The sequence below is a fragment of the Mustela lutreola genome, chromosome 13 (genome assembly GCF_030435805.1).
Source record: "Mustela lutreola isolate mMusLut2 chromosome 13, mMusLut2.pri, whole genome shotgun sequence".
Taxonomy (NCBI): domain Eukaryota; kingdom Metazoa; phylum Chordata; class Mammalia; order Carnivora; family Mustelidae; genus Mustela; species Mustela lutreola.
Genome location: NC_081302.1, coordinates 82453235 through 82475021, shown reverse-complemented (window position 1 = coordinate 82475021; position 21787 = coordinate 82453235). Strand labels below are relative to the sequence as shown.

At 43.4% G+C, this 21787-nt stretch overlaps 1 protein-coding gene across 4 annotated transcripts in view; it reads left to right on the top strand.

The window, feature by feature from the left end:
• TNFRSF19 (TNF receptor superfamily member 19) overlaps positions 1-19379 on the top strand; it is a 90748-nt gene extending 71369 nt beyond the window's left edge. For all 4 annotated transcript variants that reach the window (XM_059144107.1, XM_059144108.1, XM_059144106.1 and 1 more), the window contains 5 exons: positions 5508-5672; positions 6123-6248; positions 10903-11005; positions 11603-12002; positions 16435-19379. In XM_059144107.1, the coding sequence (XP_059000090.1) occupies positions 5508-5672; positions 6123-6248; positions 10903-11005; positions 11603-12002; positions 16435-16443 (803 nt within the window). In that variant the 3' untranslated portion in view covers positions 16444-19379. The remainder of the gene's footprint in view (positions 1-5507; positions 5673-6122; positions 6249-10902; positions 11006-11602; positions 12003-16434) is intronic.
• Positions 19380-21787: the final 2408 nt, after the last annotated feature.

Genomic DNA, 21787 nt, shown 5'->3' with positions numbered 1-21787 from the left:
AAGTGTCTCCAGAAAATAATCACGGATTCCTGTCATTAAGAGTTCTCCAGATGCTCGTGTTACTTTCTCCATACTTCTACCTAGTTTTAGGGGGAGACGTGCAGTAAAAATGTAAGATTAGCATACCTGATTTGATCAAATGATAGGAATGCTTCATCATCCCCTTTATCCAATTCAGCTAGTAATCAGCTTCCAAAAATGATACCAAAGCGGCTTTCACTGGAGGATGTGGTTGGCCTCCCCTTTTCTAACCTCTTTGGTCATTCCCTATAAATTAGTCCTCACGATGTATGGATTGTTAACTAAGATTACATTTGGCATATAATAACTAAAATAAGATCCTTTCATGATGAGTCCATGAAGTGCTAACTAAAATTGACTAGAGAAGGTGAGGGTTTTGTTTCTTATTCATTCTGCGGTTATATTCAATAATCTTCAAGGTTTGTGTGTTGATAAATCGGAGCAACCCTTGCTCTTCCACCTGTGGTCACCTTAACATCACATAAAAAACATGCCAGGGGAACTGTTCTTTGCTACCAGCTGTGGCCATCTGCACTATCACCAACTGTGTAGCCAAGGGTGGAAGCAAATGCGGAAAACACATTATTGGCAAAATCTCAGCCTATTAATTAGAGAGGTCCCTGTTAAGTAAACCTCTGGATACTTCAAGTTTTCCAGTCTCTTTTGCAAACATCCATTCATCCCATCATTGATCATATACACATGGGCACCAACTATGTGCCAACAACAATTGCAGGTGTTATAACACTGGTAGCAGATGAAACTGACAAAAATCCCTGCCCTTATGGAAGTTGGATTTTGGTGGGAGGTGAAACTGCTTAGGTGAATTGATAAGTTACTGTTACAAGGAGACCCCAAAAGATGGCCACATAACTAAGAGAGATGTTCCCGTCTGCATTCTGCAGGCCTGCATGGGGGAGCAGGTCCACTGCAGGATGTCACACAGAGCCCAGTGGCTTGTGTCCAGCGCTTTACCAGCCTTTGGATATCTTCATCTATGGGATCTGAGCATTATTCAGCCATTTTCTGCTTAGCGCCCACAGTGAAAGGGACGGCTGGGGCAAGCCATCAGTCCCCAGATCGGAGAGGACAGAAACTATACACATCACTTCCGTTCATCCCTCCTACTCCCTACTGACTCTCACTTCGACATAACATCATGCCTAGCTGCAAAGGAAGCAGGAAAATATGGCCTCTGGCTGGGACCAGCTTACACACAAGCCCAGCAGGTGTGTTGGGGAATGCAGGACAGATTTTTTTTTTTTTACCCCCACTGGAGGGGAGAATGAAAACGAACCAAACAAGTTAAAGACATAAAGTGCCAGATGGCAGTAAGTACTCGGAAGGGAAAGGCAGCAGGGAAGGGGTAAGAAGCACAGGTCAGAGACTGCAGGTTTAAAATACTTTGGTGGAGAAGCCTTGCTAAGTAGGCGATGTTTGCAGAAGGGCCGCTGACGGAGCAATCTGTGCAGCCCGGGATGAGCCCTGCCAACAGGCTGTGTAGCGCAGGAGAGGTCTGTGGGGAGGGAGAGATTGCAGAAGGAAGTGAGGAGGTCGGGGTTGTCAAGGTCATCTTTTGGACTCGTTTCTGTGTTTAAGATGCCTCCCTCCCGCCCACCAAGTGGAGAGGTTCAATAAGCTGTTGGATAGATGAATCTCGAGTTCAGGGAAACAGCTCAGACTAGAAACAAAAATTTCAGAGTCATGAAATACAGCATCCTACTTAATCTCATTCTTCAATGTGAAGGTCATGGTCATTTCTGTAAGAAGAAATCAGCCAGGCCACAGATAGATCACAAGGCTTTCTTAATAGCCAGCGTGTCCTAGTGTGCCTGGCAGCTAGCTCCATAGGAGCTCATCCGGCCCCAGGGACACTTTCAGTGAGTCTCCAGCCTCACTGATGGTGGATCTTGGTGTCTGCATGGTGGCCCACTATTTAATCTTGTCATTGAGGAAACCAAGCTTCAGAGAGAGGGGAAGTCTTGTCTGTGGCCAGGGCAGAAAGCGTTGAGAGCTAGAATTGGGAGACCTAGTTTCCTCCCGCCTAAGCCAAGACGGGGCTCTTGGTCAGGACAATGATCTGGGAAGAAGGGTCTTCTGTTTAGCGGGTTTTTTAAACAGACTGCTAGGAAGTTGGGAGGTTAAACATGTCGGGAGATCAGTAGGAAGCAGAGCTATGGAATTACCAGTGAAACCTCACAGAGTGCACGTGGGAGCCTGATGCTTCTGACCCGTCCCAGACTCAGTGGCCTCCCTTAACATGCCTCTCCTCCCCACCTCAGTGACACTCGGGCATTGCTCCATGTGCCTGCCACCAACATGCAACTCCGAGAGCCACGCTGAGACCGAGGGACCTGAAATGTTCTCTCAGGCCAGGGGCCCTTGTGCGGAACTGGCTTCATGCACACAGGGCCAGCCTGCTGTTGAGAAAGTCCCCAGATCTCTCTGTGTCCAGGCTAGTTTCCCTCAGCAGAAATGAGCATGGCCTGCATGCAGACACAAACCACATTTGGCTCCTCTTCCCTGTAGAAAGGTTTACTCACTTACAAGCTACATGCACCCACGAACCAATGTGGTCCACTGGAAAGGGTCCCAAAGCCTGGTTTCAGATCTCCAGCCATCTCGCTTTGCTGTGTAGCCTTGAGCAAACTACCCCAAGTCTTGGTTTCCTCATCTATACAAGGAGGCCCATCAGTGCATTCTCACGGCTCTGCCAGGTTGCAAAGAGAATGAAATTCCTAGAGGTATGTCAGCAGTGTCCAGGACTCTAAAAGCACCCAGAAGTCAGCTGAAGCCTATTTCAGTCAAGTCTATGGCCTGCACACTGCATTCCTAATTTGCATCTTCTGAGGACTTTTCCATGATTCATCAGAGTCCAGTAATACAGATCTCTCTACTACACGCGTCTCTCCAGCTACATTCTGAAGCTGCTTAGGGGTTGAGATATAAGGAGAGTATCTCTGCAATTGGGATATTTTGCACTGGTCACTCCAAAGAGGGTAAAAGTGTATGTGAATAAAAACATTTGCCAGACTTTGTTGGCGACCTCTCTTTTCTCTTCCTCTTCTGTTCAGATTCTCATTTAGCTTACTTAATGCCTCTTAGGATGCCTTATCCAGAGTAGATACTCAGGATATAATTGTTCTGCTGAGCTGAACTCCTAAGGAAATGTATAATATAAAATTCCACTTATTTAATGTAATACAAAATTTAAGCTAAGAAAACAGTTCTCACTCTGAAGTAACTTTGCCAGAGGGTAGTGCTAAGATTATAGTGGAATTTAATAATTTCATTAGGGTAAGAGATGCCTTTGTATTCCAGAAAAGTTAAAACTTTCCAAAGACTGTGGACATTCCTGTTCCCAGTTCTTCAGAACTCCTATCAGAATCCTAATAAAGTATGGGGTAAAATTCCTTGCGGGCATTCAATACGCTTGGTCAACTATGGACGGGGAATTCAGTCGAGGCATGTGGGTGGAAAGAATCTTTCATCTCAGCATCATTGCAGTGAGCACAGGTCAGCAAAAAAATACTTTTCAGTTTGTGGTAGATACATCTTTTTCTGAGAAATTCTCAGCAACACCTCAATTAACCAGAACTTAATAGACTAGAAGCTACTTCATAAATTGGCACCAACCTCCTCTGCCCCGTTCCCCCTTTTTTACTACCCAAATCAAAAAGAATTATAAGAAAACAGATTTTTAGCAGAAACTCATGTGAATAAGTTTCTGGAGTTGTTCTTAATCCAAATGATAGGCAGCCCAATCTCCCATAACGTCCACATAAATGTCTGCATTGTCGTATGTGATGATTGAACCTATAGAGGATGAGACTATTTCCTAGAAAATAAATTGTTTGCTGTAATGGTTGCATTTACTTGTACATATAAACAAAAACCCAGAATGGGGTTTCTAGAGCCCTGCTTCCCCTGGGGACCTCTCTGAGAGGGTGGCTGGGTTCACAAGACAACTTTTTTTTTAATGCAGGTGTCAAATGTTGAGAGGTAAAACTACTATATTTTTCTTGTTCATCCTCAGATGATACTTCCAAGGAAATGTATACAGAAGGGGCTTACTGAGTGCACTTTTGTAAAAAAAAAAAAAAAAAAAAATCAATGTTATTATGGCAATTCGATATCCTTGAGATTACAATATTAGCATCCTGCCGTGGAAAGACATTTATTCCTAAGACTTTTACGATTAGCTTAGGGAAGATAAATCCTGAATCATAAACACCAGACTCAAAATCCTCATCAGGGGCATTTTAGCATGTTTATAAAGCAAGAACATTTCCTTTCACATGAAGGCAAATAAGCTAACATACTTACAAAGAAGTTCAACAAGAACGTATAGGACTCTCTTTGTGATTCCACTTTAACCCGAAATCCTGATTCTCAGTAGGGTTTTCCTGAATATCCAATGCTATGTGAATTGATGAGCTCAACCCGAGAGCTAAACCAGGGTTAGGAACTTTGCGATCTTCGCGTCACGTCACGTGCTGTGTCTTGCTCGGACGACAGCTCTTGCTGAAGCCCTATGTTGTGTGGAGCTGGGTCATTTGACGAAGAGTTTCAGCTTACCTTGCTCTGAAGTCAGTCACCTTTGTCACCAACATAAGCAAGGTGGCAGGTTTCCACAGCTGCACCATTTGATCCAAAAAGATAAGAGTCACCTCTCCCAAATCCGTGACCCTGGGGTGTAGTCCACTATTTCCCTTGTGCGGGATACAAATTCCTCTTCGGTTATTGATTTGTCAGTGTTTGTACAGCTGTGCCTGTGTTCGTAGATCCTCTTGTCAGTTTGTCCATTGATAGAGGCTGCTTCAGATTTCAATTTAAGTGTGGCCCCAGAATCATTGAGCCTAGAAATACCATGACTCAATATTCCCAGGTGATCACTCCTGCTATCATATTTTTATGATTCATAGATGTTCAGTCATTCAACAGCCAGACATTAAAAAAATGTTCACTGTCTCAGAAATTGGGGGTGACTACCAGGCTGTGAATGATCCCACTCCTTATTTTTCCCTAAAGTTCCCCCCCCCCGCCCCGCATCCCTTAATTCAGTGTGTTTGAAAATGTAGGTGATCTCATTCCAATTAAATAGCAAATATTACATACCTACGATGTGCCAAAGGCATGTCCAGCACTGGGACAGAGAGAAAGTTGAGGGATTCCAGCTCGCCAACAGCTCTGGTCTAACGGGCCTTAAAAGCACATTCTGGCAACACAGTGTGCTGAAGGTTGTGTGTCCACACACAGTCTTTGTTGGGGGAAAGGAAGCGTGGCTCATCCACACATTTTGGGGTGCAGGTGAAGGTGTGGTATTAAAGAAATCTAAGAGGAGGGAGCACTGAGCCTTCTTAAAATACCTTTTCTTGTCTTCTGGAGTCTTACTCAAATAATAAAGGTGGCCACCAAGTTGGGGGTAAGCGTCTGAGTCTCTTGGGTGGTTGAGAGCCTGCTGACCCCATTCTTGTGGTTTCCAGGTACCAGCAAGGTCAACCTCGTGAAGATCCCGTCCACGGCCTCCAGCCCGAGGGACACAGCCCTGGCGGCCGTCATCTGCAGTGCGCTGGCCACGGTCCTTCTGGCCCTGCTGATCCTCTGTGTCATCTACTGTAAGAGGCAGTTTATGGAGAAAAAGCCCAGCTGTGAGTGCGGAGCTCTTTCCGTTCCTTAGCATGTGGGTGAGGAGTGTTTACCTTCATTGTCACTGCAGGTTCCACGAGGCCTTGACCAAGACAATAGTCAGGAGCTATCCAAAGGGACAAAGTGCACACGCAGACGCAGCTCCCAGTCACCTGGTCCCCCAGAGGCACCACTTTACAAGGACCCTGAAAAGGCCTCAGGGTCCTGTGCCACTAGACAAAATGGAAAATCCTTCCAACTTCTGGCAACAGAAGTATCTGTAATTTGAGCTTTTAACAGATTCATTCCTAGTTGTGCCTCTGCATAAGAAGATGTATTTTTAAATGTGTGTGAGAGCCATCTTTTTCTTCAGAAATATTAAGAGCTAGGAGGGTACCTATCTGCATTGTGGTGGTCATGGGCTCCTTAACAGAGGCAGTGATCTTCGCTGACAGAATTCTCTCCCCCTGTAGGGTCGCTGAGAGCGCAAGACATTCAGTACAACGGTTCTGAACTGTCATGTTTTGACAGACCTCGGCTCAACGAATCTGCTCCCAGAGCATGTTGTCAGTGCCACCGGGACTCTGCTCAGACCTGTGGTAAGTGTAGCAGGGCAAGGGGCCATTAGGGGAATCTAGGGACATATACGTTGCAAAGAAGTGTCCCTGTTTGCCACAGCTCGGTTGCTCTGCTTAGTTTCCTAGTTAAAGCTAATCTTGTTAAAGGATTCTTTGTGCCCTCATGGTTTGGGTGTTTTGAGCCTCTTAATAGTGAGAAGAAAAGAAGCATCTCATTAAAATTCTAGAATTGTTGGGCAACTTTTTAAAGCAAGTTTGCCTCTATTGTTTTGGGTCCATTGACTGATTAAAAATAAAATCCTTTTGTAGAGTAGGAGCATGTATCTTGTCTTGTCTGGTGGATTCAAGCTGAACTTTGATGGATCTTCTAAATGTCTTTTGGGATTCCTTAAAGAAGAGCAGGGAGGGAGCACTATGGCAGGGGTTTCCAGGAACCTCAGTTGCCCCCGGGGACTACTGACAGAAAAGGAAGTTTAGGGAAGTCATGCAATGGAAATTGGATTCTCACCAGGGCAAAACACAAGCACAGATAATACTTTTCCTGCCACTTATTTACATTCATCCACACAAGGCTCCCACATTTACACTGCCCTCTCAACCCCTGTTGTGAGGACCCCTCCCCTCCTCTGCAAAGCAGATTCTGGCAGTGCCCTTCCTGGACATCCACCCCTGCCTGCCTGGTTCAAGTGCTCAGAGTCCCTTTAAAGCAATGCTGACAGGGCCATTTCTCTCTAAGCTGAGGGTTTCCCACTTAGATTGACTGACACTCTTGGAGCTGTGCTGTCAAGAAATTACAGGATTCCACTTTCTGAGCTGATGTTCTGTATGTGGAGGAAGACGTTTTTAGCAGACTGATTTTGCTACAGCTCGTTATTGTCTTCTGTTTTAGGAATGGGTCGGGAACAAAATATAGGTCCCTCTGTGGTGTGTGTGAATCTATTTTTGCCTTTGCCTACGTAGGGACTAGACTTCTAGACAGTATGGACGATAACTGGATGAACCTCCAAACACCCCCAGAGCTGGGGTTCCCAGACACTGAACTGGCACAGGAATCATTTCCTGAGACCTGAACTCAGATGTAATAAAATGCAGCACTGGGCAAACTCTGCCTCCTCTTAACTTCTGTCTGAGAAGAAGGATTAAATGGGCAGATGGCCTTGGTGCTCGTCCTCTTAACAGAGCAGCACACGGAGCCTGGAAAGAATCTGCCTGCCCCCCACGCTCCATAGAGCTTGCCACTTAACGTGGTTTCCTCCTCCATGGCAGCGCCTTCACCCTTCGACCTTTTTACTTTGACATCATTTAAGACTTAGAAAAATGCTGGAACAATAGCACAAAGAATTCTCTCACTCTCTTCACCCAGATTCCCCCAATATTAACATTTTATCTCGTTTCACATCTGCTTTATCATTTTTCTAAATATGGTAAAGATATATGTATTTATACACACTGCTTTCATGTCCACTTAAAAATCAGTTGCAGAGATGATATCCCTTTACTCCTTAATACTACGGTGTTCGTTTCTTAAGAACAAGAACATTTTCTTACAGAACAGCATGGTTATGAAAATCAGAAAATCAGCATTAAATCAAACCTATTGTATAATCTACAGAGCATATTCAGATTTTCTGAGTTGTCGCAAAAATGTCCTTAAAAGAGGGAGGCCTGGGGTGCCTGGGTGGCTCAGTGGGTTAAAGCCTCTGCCTTCGGCTTCGGTCATGATCTCAGGGTCCTAGGATCAAGCCCCAGATCAGGCTCTCTGCCTGCTTCCCCCCTCTCTCTGACTGCCTCTCTGCCTACTTGTGATCTCTCTCTCTCTCTGTCAAATAAATAAATAAAAGATATATTTAAAAAAAAAAAAAAAGAGGGACGCCTGGGTGGCTCAGTCTGTTAAGTGTCTGCCTTCAGCTCAGGTCATGATCCCAGGGACCTGGGATTGACTCCCGCATCGGGGGGTTCGGGGGGTGTCCCTGCTCAGTGGGGAATCTGCTTCTCCCTCTGCCCCTTCCCCTGCTTGTGATCCCTCTCTCCCACTGTCAAATAAATAAATAAAATTTTTAAAAATAAATAACTAAAAATTAAATTAAATTTAAAATGTCTTTAAAAGAAAATCCCAGATAACATTATTGGATTTAGTTGTCAAATCTCTTTATCTTATTATTTTTTTTTAAGATTTTACTTATTTATTTATTTGAGAGAGAGAGAGCGCAAGAGTGTGAGCACAAGCAGGGAGAACAGCAGGAGAGGGAGAAGCAGTCTCCCTGCTGAGCAGGGAGCTCGATTTGGGACTTGATTCCAGGACCCTGGGATCATGACCTGAGCCAAAGGCAGACGCTTAACCGACTGAGCTACCCAGGTGTCTCTTGACCTTTTTTTAATCTGGCATAGGTCCTTCATCTTTCTTTGTGTTTCAGGACATTATTGTTGTTGACAAGCACAGACCAGTAATTCTGTAGAATAACCCTCAGGTTGGGTTCGTCCGATGTTTCTGTATAATTAGAAACAGAAATCCTGCAGGGGTGATGCTGTGTCCTTCCCAGTGTCCCACATCAAGAGGCACAGCGTGAGCAGCCGTCCCCTTCCTGGTCGGGTCAGTTTGGTTCCCTTCGTTAAGGAGGCATCTGCCAAGTTTCTCTGCTATAACATGATTGTTTTTCCCTTCGTAATTAAGAAATACTTTGCAAAAGACTCTTCGAGGCTGTGTAAATATCCTGTTACTCTCCAAACTTTCACCCAAGAGTTTAGCATCTTCTGGTGGTTCTTACCTAAATCAGTCATTACCATGATGGTGACAAATGCTAGTTTTCTAATTCCATCCTTTTGTCCACATTTATTAGTTGGCTTCCCACAGCAAGAAAGAACTTCTTCTTCCCCTCTTATTTATTTACTTGAATTAGCATGGACTCATGGACCCTCTTCCACGGCTTCTATTCCTTTGCCATCATCGTTTATCTTGGTGCTCATGTTTTCCTAGGCTGGCCCGGGACAGATCCCTTCAGCCTGGCTCATGTGTCATTCTGACATGTCCGGATTATTCTTTCAGCACTTGCTTCATCTCAGGCACAAAGAAACTTCTAGGCTCAACTTGCTCTTGGTTGCTTGAGCCCTAGAAACAGCCATTTCTAAAAGGAAAGACAGTGTCTTTGGCTTTTAAATAATTTTTTTTTGAAGAACTTATTTATTTGTTTGATACAGAGAGAGAGACAGCAAGAGAGGGAACACAAGCAGGGGACGTGGGAGAGGGAGAAGCAGGCTTCCCGCCGAGCAGGGATCCTGATGCGAGGCTCCATCCCAGGACCCTGGGATCATGACCTGAGCCGAAGGCAGACGCTTAACAATTGAGCCACCCAGGTGCCCCTGGCTTTTAAATAATTTTGAAACAGCTCATGTGAGCATGACACAGGTTTGCTGAGGATCGGCCGTGTATCCAGGCGAGTTCTCCGAGCTCACAATAGCATATATTCACACAACACAACGTGGGGCCTGAGCTGAGAGACATTTAGGCAAAGGTGTGTGTGGGTATCCATCCTGCTGGCAATTGCATGTCGATGTTTAACATTCATTTTTGAAAAGGCCAAGAATTTCACTATATTTTTCCTTTTTATGAGAGTGAAATCATTTCACATGCAGACTTTGGATCCACAAACACATACATGGATATGGAAATAGAGAATTTTTTCACATCTTTCTCTCTCTCCAAATGTGTGTTTTTATCTTTATGTGCTTTAGTATGTGTTTGTATATAATCAGAATTACATGTGTATGTATGTAGAGAGCTCACCAAACGTCGACAATGTTCATTTCAGTTTATAAGGTTGGGTCGTATTTATTTTTGAATTTCTCAACTTAATCCCTGTACTCTAAATTTTTTTTTTCTTCTGTACACTTACATTATCTTTGTAACCAAAAATCGATGCTGCCTCAGTGAACAAAATGGTTTGCAAAGCTGTGCTGTGTGCATATTCCTTACGTTCCATTACTAGCAGGAAAACATTAATACCTCTGTGTGGTGTCTGTGCGTGCATGCACGTGTGTGTGTGTGTGTGTGTGTGTGTGTGTGTGTGTGTGTGTGTGTGTTGTGTTGTGTTCAAGGGTTTGAACGTGTCTCTGTTCATGTTCTGTACCACTAGCCCACTCGGCAGGACTCTGTTCCGCTTTCTGCCGTCTCCTCAGCAGTTCAGGGAGTCTCATTTGACACACTGTCTCACAGGCCATGCTGTCACCTCTTGTTATTATTTTTACTGTGGTAAAATACACATAACATAAAATTTGTCATCTTAACGCTGTTTAAGGGTGTCATTCAGCGGCCCTGAGCCCATTCACACCGGTGCGCGGCCGTCACCGACCCCTATCTGCAGAGCCCTTCAGCTCCCCCAACTGAAACTCTGTCCCCAGCAATCCGTGATGCCGCCCCCCACATCCCACTTTCCCCAGCTCCTGGCACCCACAGTTCTTTCGGTCTCTACAGCTTTGACTACTCCAGGTACTTCGTATAAGCCCTTTCATTATTTTCATAATATAACAAAAGAGAGAGAATTAAACCTCAGATTTCCTTTCCCCCAAAAAATCACCCAAAGGAGACTAGCTGGATTTCCTCCAGCAATGTTGGGCCAGTATTAATGAGAAAGTTCCCAGAAGGCAGCCTTGTACTTCACAGCTCTGCTGGCTTCCCTAGGGCCTGTTCACTTGATTCCATCTCTGTGCTGTGATGAGGCTGGCAGCGTGGACCGGGTGACTCTTGGCTGTAGGGTGCATTCCAAGGCCACTCTTCAGGAGAGGTAACTCGGGATTTTTAATCCATATAATATCACATCCCCTTGTCTAAATGTGCCTTCTACCAACTTAACAATTTTCATGTCAAACTATGAGACGTCAATTAAAAATATTATTGATGGCATTCTGGATATCGGAGGGGGACAAATCCTTGACAAGAGATATGTGAGTCTCTCGGGGTTACTGGATGCCCAGTGAGACATTCTTTACACTTTACACTCCATTAATTTTGGTTTTACTTCATATTCATGATTTGTGACACTTCTGTTACCTGTAAATAATTCGTAACATGTCATTTACTCACAGAATTTTCACAGAGCTATGAAGAAACTCAGTTAAGACCCAGGAAACTGCCTGTTTTAGACATTGAGTTATACGTATAACTACATTGGTTAGAAGTAGGTACACAAATTCAGTTTGAAAGTAAGCAGAATAATTAAACATACTGTATGGAAGCAAGTTTATAACAAAGGAAGCACTAGAATTCAGATGTAATCCATTGCTGTTTCATCTAGAAAATTTAAAAGCAGAGAGGGTATGGCTTTGTAGTGGTGTTTTTCCTCCCCGTAGATGACTTGAGCGTCTTTTGAATGTGTGTTCAGACACCCAGGTCCAGTGGAGGAGACCATGCCCACATTCTTCGGGTCCCTTTCAAGGTCCATCTGTGGCGAGTTTTCAGACGCCTGGCCTCTGATGCAAAATCCCGTGTGTGGCGACGACATCTCTCTTTGTGATTCTTATCCTGAACTCACTGGAGAAGATACTCATTCTCTCAATCCAGAAAACGAAAGCTCTTCCTCCTTGGATTCCAACAGTAGTCAGGATTTGGTTGCTGGAGCTGTTCCAATTCATTCTGAAAACTGTACAGAAGCTGCTGGTTCCTCTAGACGTAACCACTCACTGACGGAGCCAGTGCTGACTCAGGATACACTGACCGCCAGAAGCCAACTGTGTCAGGAGAATGGTGACATTGTCAGCCTGACCACGCCGACGTCCCTCCAGGTAAGTCAGTGACTACCCTCAAGAAGGACACAGCACTGACTCATGGCAGACCCAGGGGACTGGAACTCCTCTCACCAGAGAATGTGGGAGGACCTGATGAGAAGGTTTTTTCCATTGTCCATAACTTCTTTTTCTTATATGTATGGAGAATATATTGTAAATTAAATTTCAAGAGTCTTTTTTTCCCCCTGTAACTAACAGGTACTCTGAAGTTTATAATGAGCAGCTGCTTTCTTTTACTCCTTGTAAATCCAAGTATTAGCACAGCACCCCCTAGCCCCGTTGCTGACTGAGAGAGAGAGTCACAAGAACATCTTGTAAACAGTTCCTCATCTTCGTTTTCCACCCAATGATGGTTTCTGCCCGAAACTTACATGCACTTCATTCACCATCAAGCTAATGGCAGTTTAGATCTCCCAAAGTTTAGATCTCTTTTCCCTCTCTGTTCCTGTTGTTTTCAAAACTGACCAGTGTTGTTGGAAATTGATTGTTGGTTGTGATCCAGGTCCACATACTGCAGAAGTACCTTCTGGAAAGAAGGGTTTAAAATCAGATTTGCAAGGAGATGGTTGCTACAGGGAGCTGGGGCTTTCAAGCATGCTACAAGGCCAGAGGCAGAGAAGCATCAGGGAAGCCTGGGCACTAACCCTGCTTTCCCCTTCTTGTGAGGATGTGGCTGGTCCTGAATTTGACCTAATGTCTACAAGCATCTCCCTACTATAAGAACATATACGTTGGAATACATTCTTTGGGGAAAAAATGACCAGCCTTTAGTATAAAAGGGCCGAGTCACAGCAAAAGTGAGGCTTCCAGGTGCCAGAAGGTCCTACCTGCACACCCAGCCTTGCTCTCACTGCTCGTGAGCAAACCAGCTCAGGAGCCCCAGGTCCTGGGGAGGCGCTCTGGCCCGTGCTGCGTCTGCTTTCGAGAGGGGACTCGATTTCCCATGAGGTCCTGTATCCTGGTCTCATGATGTCAGATGCAGTCTGAAGTCGAGGTGTGAATGGAGAAGTGTGCCTTTCAAGAATAGCACGTAGGTTATAGGTTGATCGAAATCTGCAAAACTTTTTCTCTGAAATGCAAAATTTAGAAAATTTACAGGGAATGCTATGCAGAAGGCATTTGTTGGCTTTGGAGAAAAATAATTTCATTTTTCTCAAAATAAAATAAATGAAGAAGATATAAGGGAAGACAAGCAAACAACTAAGGCATTTGAAATGTAAAACACAGGGGTGCCTGGGTGGCTTCTTCGGAAAAGCGTCTGCCTTTGGCTTAGATCATAATCTCAGGGTCCTGGAATCCAGCCCCAGGTCAGCAGGGAGTCTGCTCCTCCCTCTGCTTCTGCCTGTCCCCCCACTCATGTTTGTTCTCTCTCTCTCTCTCTTTCCTCCAAATAAATAAATAAATAAATAAATAAATAAATAAATAAAATCTTTAATAAAATACAATGTAAAATACATACCTCTGTAGTGAAGAATGAGTCTTTACTGACCTTGTTCTTTTGAGCCATCCCGTAATTTTTATAACTTCCATGATAAGACTAAGAAAAGATAAGAGTTAGCTGAGTTGTGTGTAGTTGTCAAGAACATACCATGGCCCACAAGCCTTGAGGACCAAGTGCCACATGCAGCTGCCTGGAGGAGGAGGTAACAGGCCCTGAGAACAGTGAAAGAGGCAGAGAACAGGATGCAGAAAGATCCTGTCCCTTCAGCAGCTGACCCCAACTTCCCAGTCAGATGCCTTGCCAAGTACTCTAAAACACAAGTCTTGGAAGACTCTTAAAATTCAATCTGAGACACTGTTTCATTACAAGATGCGGAAGTTTCTTTGATACCAAGTCAATTGGTTTTGATCAGAAACTTGTCCTACGTACACAAATGTTAGAGTAGCTGGAATTGTGTTTCCAGTGACTACCTACAGCTTTGCAGAGTATCGTCAGCAAGTAGAATTACCCCTCATCTTAATTGTGTAGCTCATCCCCAGGTTCGTGATGTAAATTCTATGACTAAGGAGTGAAACTTCTCAATGCCAAGTCATATCAGAGCCAATTCATTTTCTACCTTTTTCTGTTTGTGTTGTTGGTGAGGTGGGCATGGGAAGAAGCGTCATTATTACAGCTGTATGAATGTAAAATCATTTAGTGTAGAAGATTGCTATATGTAACAGCATTAACTTCTTGTCAAAGACAGTTGTCAAGGTAATCATGATCTACATAAAGATACTTTCAACTCAGGTTATTATGAAAGAAAGTTATAATCATGTAAAATGAATGAGAAAATGTTACATTCAAGTTACACAATGTAATGTATTAGTGAAAGGTTTAATAACTTTCTAAGATGTGTTGTCTTATAATTATTAGGTAATTTGGTAAATATAAATAAGGCATTCTGAATTCAGGAAAGGAATTTTTTAAAAAATGAATCATTTCAGTTTCCCCCTATAGTTAAAACCAACAAATAATATCATGAGCCTATTTTGAGATAATCTTATCCAGGTTCTGAAAAGCACTGTGTCTTTGGTTGCCTTTACTGAGTGTGTGATATTTAGTGAGGGAACCTTAATCTTTGAAACAAGTAGGAGAAATACAATTGTACATCTTTGGGAGATTGATTCTCTTCTTTGTTTCAAGGGTTGGCCAAGTAGGTAGCTCAACAGTTCTATTTTTTTTTTTCAAAATGTTAAATTCCAAAAGGCAATTCAGACTTCCTCTTAACAGGTTGCTTCTCCAATGTAGGAAACATACTTACTTCTCACAAATAATTTGCTTTCAGCAGCTTGGTATTATGAACCAAAGGACTTTTGGCTCCTTGAGTTTGTGTTCAGTTAGCTTGGTCTGTGTGCTCATTCATAATTCAGGAAAGCACAACACTTCTGTTTGAGAAATGCATAAGGGCAGCTTGAGCCATTATAGTGCCCTCCCCCTTTAGTGATTTATTTCTACTTATTTTCAAAGGAACTTGAAAATCCTACCTAGTCATTCACTCATATTTTCAGTTTTTTAACCTTTATTTCCGCCTTCTATCCAACTTTATTGAGATAACAATCGACATTTGCCATTGTGTGAGCTAAGGTGTACAGTGTGATGATCTGATACACATCTATATTGCAAAATGCACAATGGCACTTTTGTCTTACAGGGTCACATTGCTAATGAACAAGGCGTTTGTTTCCAGAAACTGTATTTTTACACTGTCGTTTTTCTTGTGGGTGGTTTGAGACCACACAGAATCTGATGATGATAGTTATGGTGCAGGATAAAAGAGGTGTGAGAACTTTGTTTAGTCTGAATGACTCAGTTCTAATCAAATTTCCCCTATACACACCTCCCCAGAAAGCAAGAGAACTAAGATATTTGGGACATCATTCACTAAGGTACTTGGGAGAATGAGACCAGTCTGTTTACTTACAGAAAAGGTTCTTTTTGGTGATGTTTTTAGCCATCATTGGAAATGTCAACATGAAATAATAGAAAGAATGGTAGGAAAGATATTAGATGACCTGGGTTCTAGTTGCTCAGTCTTTTCAAATCTCTGTTTCTTTCCATGTTGGCAAAATGAGTGCCATTTTTCTCCCACAGTCGTGTTAATGTGATAATTATGGTCATACCAACTGATCAACATATTTGATGAAACTATTTTAGATTATTGAGAGTTCTTTCAGAAGCTTCTATTTCTAGACTCTCTTCATCTACCTAGGGAAAAAAAATCTTTTCCTGTAAACTTACCAGATATGTCACCAATGTCAGATTAGTGGTAAATAAGTGAATGAAAGATTACTGCTTAAAATGAAGGTTTATTTACTCACAGTAATGTGCCTTTGGCTGATGTTTTCAGAAGTCAGGTCGTTGCCCTTCTGTGATAAGGGACAGATTGAAGGACACCACTGCGCCGAGGATATTTGCCCTACGGAGAGTGTGAGCCTTCCAGGAAGATCAGGAGGGAAATCATTTCTAAACCATCTCTAAACTTTCTCCAGTGGGTTAGCAGAAGTTTTAAATACAAAGAATGAGAGTGTCACTATTCACTAATCATCTTTGTCCTTTCAAAGAAGGGACCAAAAGGATCCTAACAGCTTTACCTATAAATGCTTCAAAAGAGTGCAACATAGAAACAAGCTTTAAGTGTTTGAATGGGGTCAAAATGAGCAAAAGAATCATTCGTTAATACATTTTTTTTTCCTGTGGGACACACATTATTGTCTCTGCAGTGTCATTTGCAAATACTGAGTGATAGTGAATTGTTATAAAATCTTTATTTTATTCTTGGAGTACATACGTACCTGGATATTCAAACATCATTAATGATGTTCAAGTTATTCAAGTCATGTGTGCTACTAGTAAAAGTTATTTACAATAATTTTTAACAATGTTAGCCCAGTAGCTTTCATGTGTAAGGTCTTGTTTTTCAAGCTTTCCTTTCTGTTGCTGTTTTAGGAAGCTTAAAGGACTTGCTTCTTTCTACAGTAGAAGAAAATGGATGGAACCCAGTGTGCACTCACCCCTCCACTTAGGCTTACGGACTGAGCCCCGTCTGGACCCTGCATGGCTTCTGGGGGAAAAAAATAAATCTGAACCAAACTGATGGCATTTTAAGCCTTTCAACCAGTTGCTTCTGAGCCAGACCAGCTGTAAGCTGAAACCTCAAGGAATAACAAGAAAAGACTCCAGGCACTCACGATACTCTGCATTTTTCCTAAACAAGAAGCTTCTATGCCACAAAGCGTAACTTCAAAGGCTGATGGCTCGAGTTTGCAGCCTACGAGATTATGAGCATATAACAAGAAACAGAAATGCACTCATGCTTATTTTCATGGTGAATGTGGTTTTACCAAACTGAAGACCCAGAGTATAGGTTTTCATTTACACTTTCTTTCCAGAAATAATTTCGTATAGCCGATTAGCTTACTAAAAGTCAGTGTCCAAACAGCTACTTTAGTTGTTTCTGTAGAGTGGTTCAAAAATAAGTGTTTTTGTATTTGGTGAAGCTCACTTTTTCATCATCTGATTAGCTCAGGCAATTAGAGTTGACTTGATGCTGACTGCCTCAGTCAGGGCTTTGTTAGTTGAAGTTAACATCTAGGAACTAGGAGTAAGAGGATAGCAAGTCTTTTCCAGAATCAACACTTGTAACCTTAGTCACTGACTCGTGAACCCCTGCTGAAGCTAGTAGGGAGAGGGGCCCGAGCTGAGGGAGTGGTGGTGAAAGAGCCCCCTACCCCACCACCCTGCATTCAAAACCACTTAGCACACGTATCCTAGAGACTTGTATACAATGATTAACATATTTCTGTGAAAATCAGTTGACATGGAAGCATTTGCTACTTCTGTCCCTGTGACTGAGCTTAGAAGATCCAGAATTCTCTCTTAGAGAAGAGTGATGATTTATAAAGATAATGCTTTCTTTTCCTCCACCTCCCCCTCACCTCCTGCCATCTGACGACCACCCCCCTGTTCTCTCTACCTGTGAGTATGTTTTTCTCTTTGCTTTCATGCATCGTATCTTATACTAAGGGCTTCAGAAAGTACCCCCTGTCTGGTTCCCCTCCTACTGAAATGCAACACAGGAGTCATCCTAGGAGACACTACAGACTAGTAGGAGAAGAAAACGCCCTATTTGTAGGTGGCCTATAGGTGAACAGCTCATCACTGCCTTTATGGGATCTGACCAAGTGGCGCTCCCATGGTGCCCGCTTCCTTAGCACAGTTCTCTCCTACCCTAGCCAGTGATGCTGGATTTAAGCGGGGTCTCAGGTGTCCCATCCTAGTATTTACGCACTAGAACTTTCTCTACAGCTAAGACAGACACGAACCCAGCTCAGTCACGAACATGGGGATGGCTCATTTGTTCTTAGTCTTGGTGTCCTGGAGAGGACTACCGGAGTAGGATTTATCTTTTTCCTTCTTGAACCTCCATGATCAGCTCTGGCCTTTGTCTTCTAACTGATTACTATTAGCTCTGTCACATTTGCACTTAAAAAAGAAATCAAACATGACCTTGTTGGAGTCACTAAAAAACTTGGTTTCACAATCCCTCCCCCACTGCCACCCAGATCAGTGCCTTTTACCTAACATTAAACTGAACGTGGAAAAATTCTGTCTTTCTTAGGCCATTTTTCTCTTCTCATTTATTAGACTATGCTTTTCTCTCTCTGTAAGACATGAGGCAAATCTACTGAGCCCCCTTCCTCGTGGCGGGACCAGTTTCTCTCCCCTATTGTCAGTCTTAGGCTCTGACATGTGTGGATTAGCTTGCTGGGCTCAGTTCTCCTCAGGACCGCAGTTACCTGAACCAAAACAAGAAATTAGTGTAATCTCAGGGTGACCCACAATCTTTTCTGTCTGTCTCGTGCCCTCTTTTCTTTTCCCTTCTTAGCGTTAACCAACGGTTTTTCAACTTGGATAACTTGCCAGCTCTTATGAGAGCTGCCTTTAGGAAAATATTTAGGATTTGACCACAAGATGTCTATGAAAACGCACACTAGAGTTTCTTCGAGTGGCTTCACTGTAATTCACATATGTGTATGCCATTGTTTGCAATCTGATCGTTTTGTTTTGACAGAGGGATGATCAAAGTCAGTCAGAGTTGTGCTCCTTCTGGTGGCCTAAATATATTTTCCACATGTAGAAACTCTCTTCAACTTCAAAGACAAATACTTGCCGGAGAAAGCTAGATGGACAGGCATGAGACTGTGGCCCCAAACCCTAAAACATCACTTCGGATCAGTAAGGAAACACTTCGGGTTGAAAGTCGATTTCATCTGATATTGCACTGGAAAAATCCCAGGCTGTTTTATCAAGATAAAGACGTTTTACCACCGCCTACTGCAGAAACATCCAATAATGTTAGATTCTATACTCTGTATAAACCCTTGAGAGGGAAAGCCCAATCTGCATTTTCCGGGGTTGAGTGCTCTACAACGCTTACAGGAACTTGGCTGCTAAGGTACAGGCACCAGGAAATCATCGTCGGGTCTAGGAGTGAGAATTGGTGTGACTTCGAAAGTTGCAGAAACCCACCAACAAGAATGAGACAAGGATTTGGGGAATGACCATGGAAAGGCATGGGTTTTCTCATTTTGTGTATATGGAATATATTTTTCAAATATAGATTTTTCGACTTTAGATAACATGTTAATGTTGCTATTACCTAGTTAAGCTCTATTGTCAGTGCTAGTTTAAAAAAAAAAAAAAAATTGAAAAGAAAAGGACAAGAGTCCGTCCTTGCTTGCAGGTCGCCAGCTCGAATCGATTTAGAGTTCATCGTTACTATTTTGCATACTGGAATTTATAAATTTGTAAATTTTCTTTTTCTTATACAAATAGTTTTGTAATACCCTTTTTTATATGTGAATAAAATCGTTATCCGGTATTCGTATTGACATGTCCAGCACAGAAATGATTGGTGATGGGAATACTGACTCGTCTTCCTCCCTGGCTCTCCAGGTGGGGACCTTGCTAAGTTCTGGTCCTTCCGGTTGAACCCTTCGGCCCTTCAAATGTCACGAGGGGGATTTGAAATCCTTTGCAGTTAGCTGGTTCTATTTCTCACGCCTGTCAAGCTGCTGAGGAGTGCTCTGAGTTCATTGAGAAGCTTTGGCATCAAGATTTTATTATCACCTCTTCTTTTTCCTCCTTCATTTTATGACGTAAAGAGGGAAAGAACGAAAGGTGGGGAGGTTTGATGTTCATCCTCTCCGGAGGTCAGTAGGGTGTTCTGCAGAGGAGTGGACTGACTCCCACAGAGCAACACGGGTCCCTGGAAGAGTTTCTTCTTTCCTTCCCACCTTTTGACCTTCCTTCCCCCCCAGTTAAGCTTTTAAAGCTATTATTAGATTCTGAGAGAGGACTTTAAACTTCCTGGAAAAAAACTGAGTTATTTTAAAGTGCACCGTATTCGCTCAGTCAGTCTGTGGTGTTAAATGACACTATGAATTCCCTGAAGGGAGAACATTAGATTCTTTCCTCCTTCCACACCACTCACACCCCAGCTCCTTGGCTCAAGTATACTTGTCCCATGGGTGTGCAGTCTGGCTGGGCGTGTGGGTACCATCCTCTCTGAAAAAAGTAACTTAGAGCTTGCAAGATTCTAACAGGGGGGCTAAAATACCCTATAATCACATAAACAACTTATTTTCATTATTACCACTATTCTGAAAGTCTCTTGGCAGTTGACTACTTGTCATTCTCTGTCTATTTGTCTCCGTTTAACCTGAGGAGGTACTCCGTTTAACGTCTGATTTTCTTAAAAAGTATTTGACACCCAACGAGCTATGTACCTGCAGCTTAAATTTATCATTCAGTCATCTTGAAACTAAGCAAAAGCCTGAGAATTTCCAAAACCTTCTATAATGTCTAAGAAATTTCAGTATGACCCGGTATGTGATTCTAGTCACGTAACTAGAATCAAGTCAGCAATGCGCAGTAACGGCCGTTAGGTCACATTTCTGCCAGAGGAAGGTCACAGGGTTTCTCCTGTAGAGATCAAGCAGATCAGGGTCCTGTCTGTCCCTCAACCAGCAGTGGCATTGGAATTAGTGTGATTTATGGCTGCTTTCAAATTAGCCTCTCCAGAAGACTTGAATTTTAAAAACCATTTTCTCTGCAGCCGTGGGTGGTCTTGTGAAGCAGGTTTCAGTTATTAGTCCATAAAGACAGGATTTTGTCTTTTTATCTTAATTGCTAATGGCATTAACTAGTCCTACTGAAGATAGAAATAGCTGTGTTCTGTCAGTTTTGTTTGGTGTTGAACTGAGCCAGCAGAACTCTGCAGAGGGAGTTTCCTTACCTGGGTTGACTATTTACAGTCAACAGAAGATCTACTGAACCGTCCACCCGCAATCCTTTAACCGCAGGTTAGGGAGGCAGGTTCCCCTCAGCTGGGCACATATCACTGACTTGGTGTCATCAGATACGAATTATTTCCCTTGAAGCTCTAAACACGAATTTAGTCCCTCTCGGAAGCCTCGTTCTGAGAAGAGCATCTTCCTACGGCCATCTCGCTTCCTTCTTTTTTCCACTTATGCATCCATCCATCCATCTATCCATTCATTCACAATACACGTGTCCACAGTACTAGCATAGGGTATGTACTCGGTTGCAGATGCAATGCCAGGGTTAAAGCAAACAAGAAAATATGAGGGAGAGAACCCTTGCAAATAGTTATAAAATAGGTCTTTGTTGGAAAGACATAAGTGCGAATTCTTCAGAGGCCGTGGGTGGGGAGCAGTGACATCCCGAGAAAGGTTGGAGCTGTAGGGCAGCTGGGGGAGGTTCCAGGTAAGCCAGAAGGGAGTCTGCGTTCCCCCTCCAGGGATGGGTGGAAGGACCTGGCACGTGGAGAAAGCCCGCTTGCTCTGGGAGAAGTGCGGTGTGCTGGGAGGGTGGGGAGCAAGGGGGAAGCTGCTGAGGCCTGAGAGCCAGCTTGACAGGTGCCTGGTGATCTCCCCCCTGGGCCCTCTTGAACTTGACTCTGTAGGGAATTTACTTCCCTTCCAACAAATGAGTGACATGGCATAAAACTTTGAAAACCTCTGGTCTTTCAGAAGCTTCGAAGTCATCAAACTAGGCAAGGCAGACTTCTTTCCAGACTCAGAATAACCCCAGTCATTGAGAGGACGTGGCCACAGGAATGGAGTGGGGGGAGGGCGGGGGTGGACAGTCAGTCCCTGGTTAGGAAATACTGAGCCTGAGATCTTTCTCCTGTCATTGAGGTCACCTTGCTCCTCCTGATTTTGAGGAGGATAGCGCTGAACATGGTATCTGTGTTCAGGACTTGGCTGAACCCCCT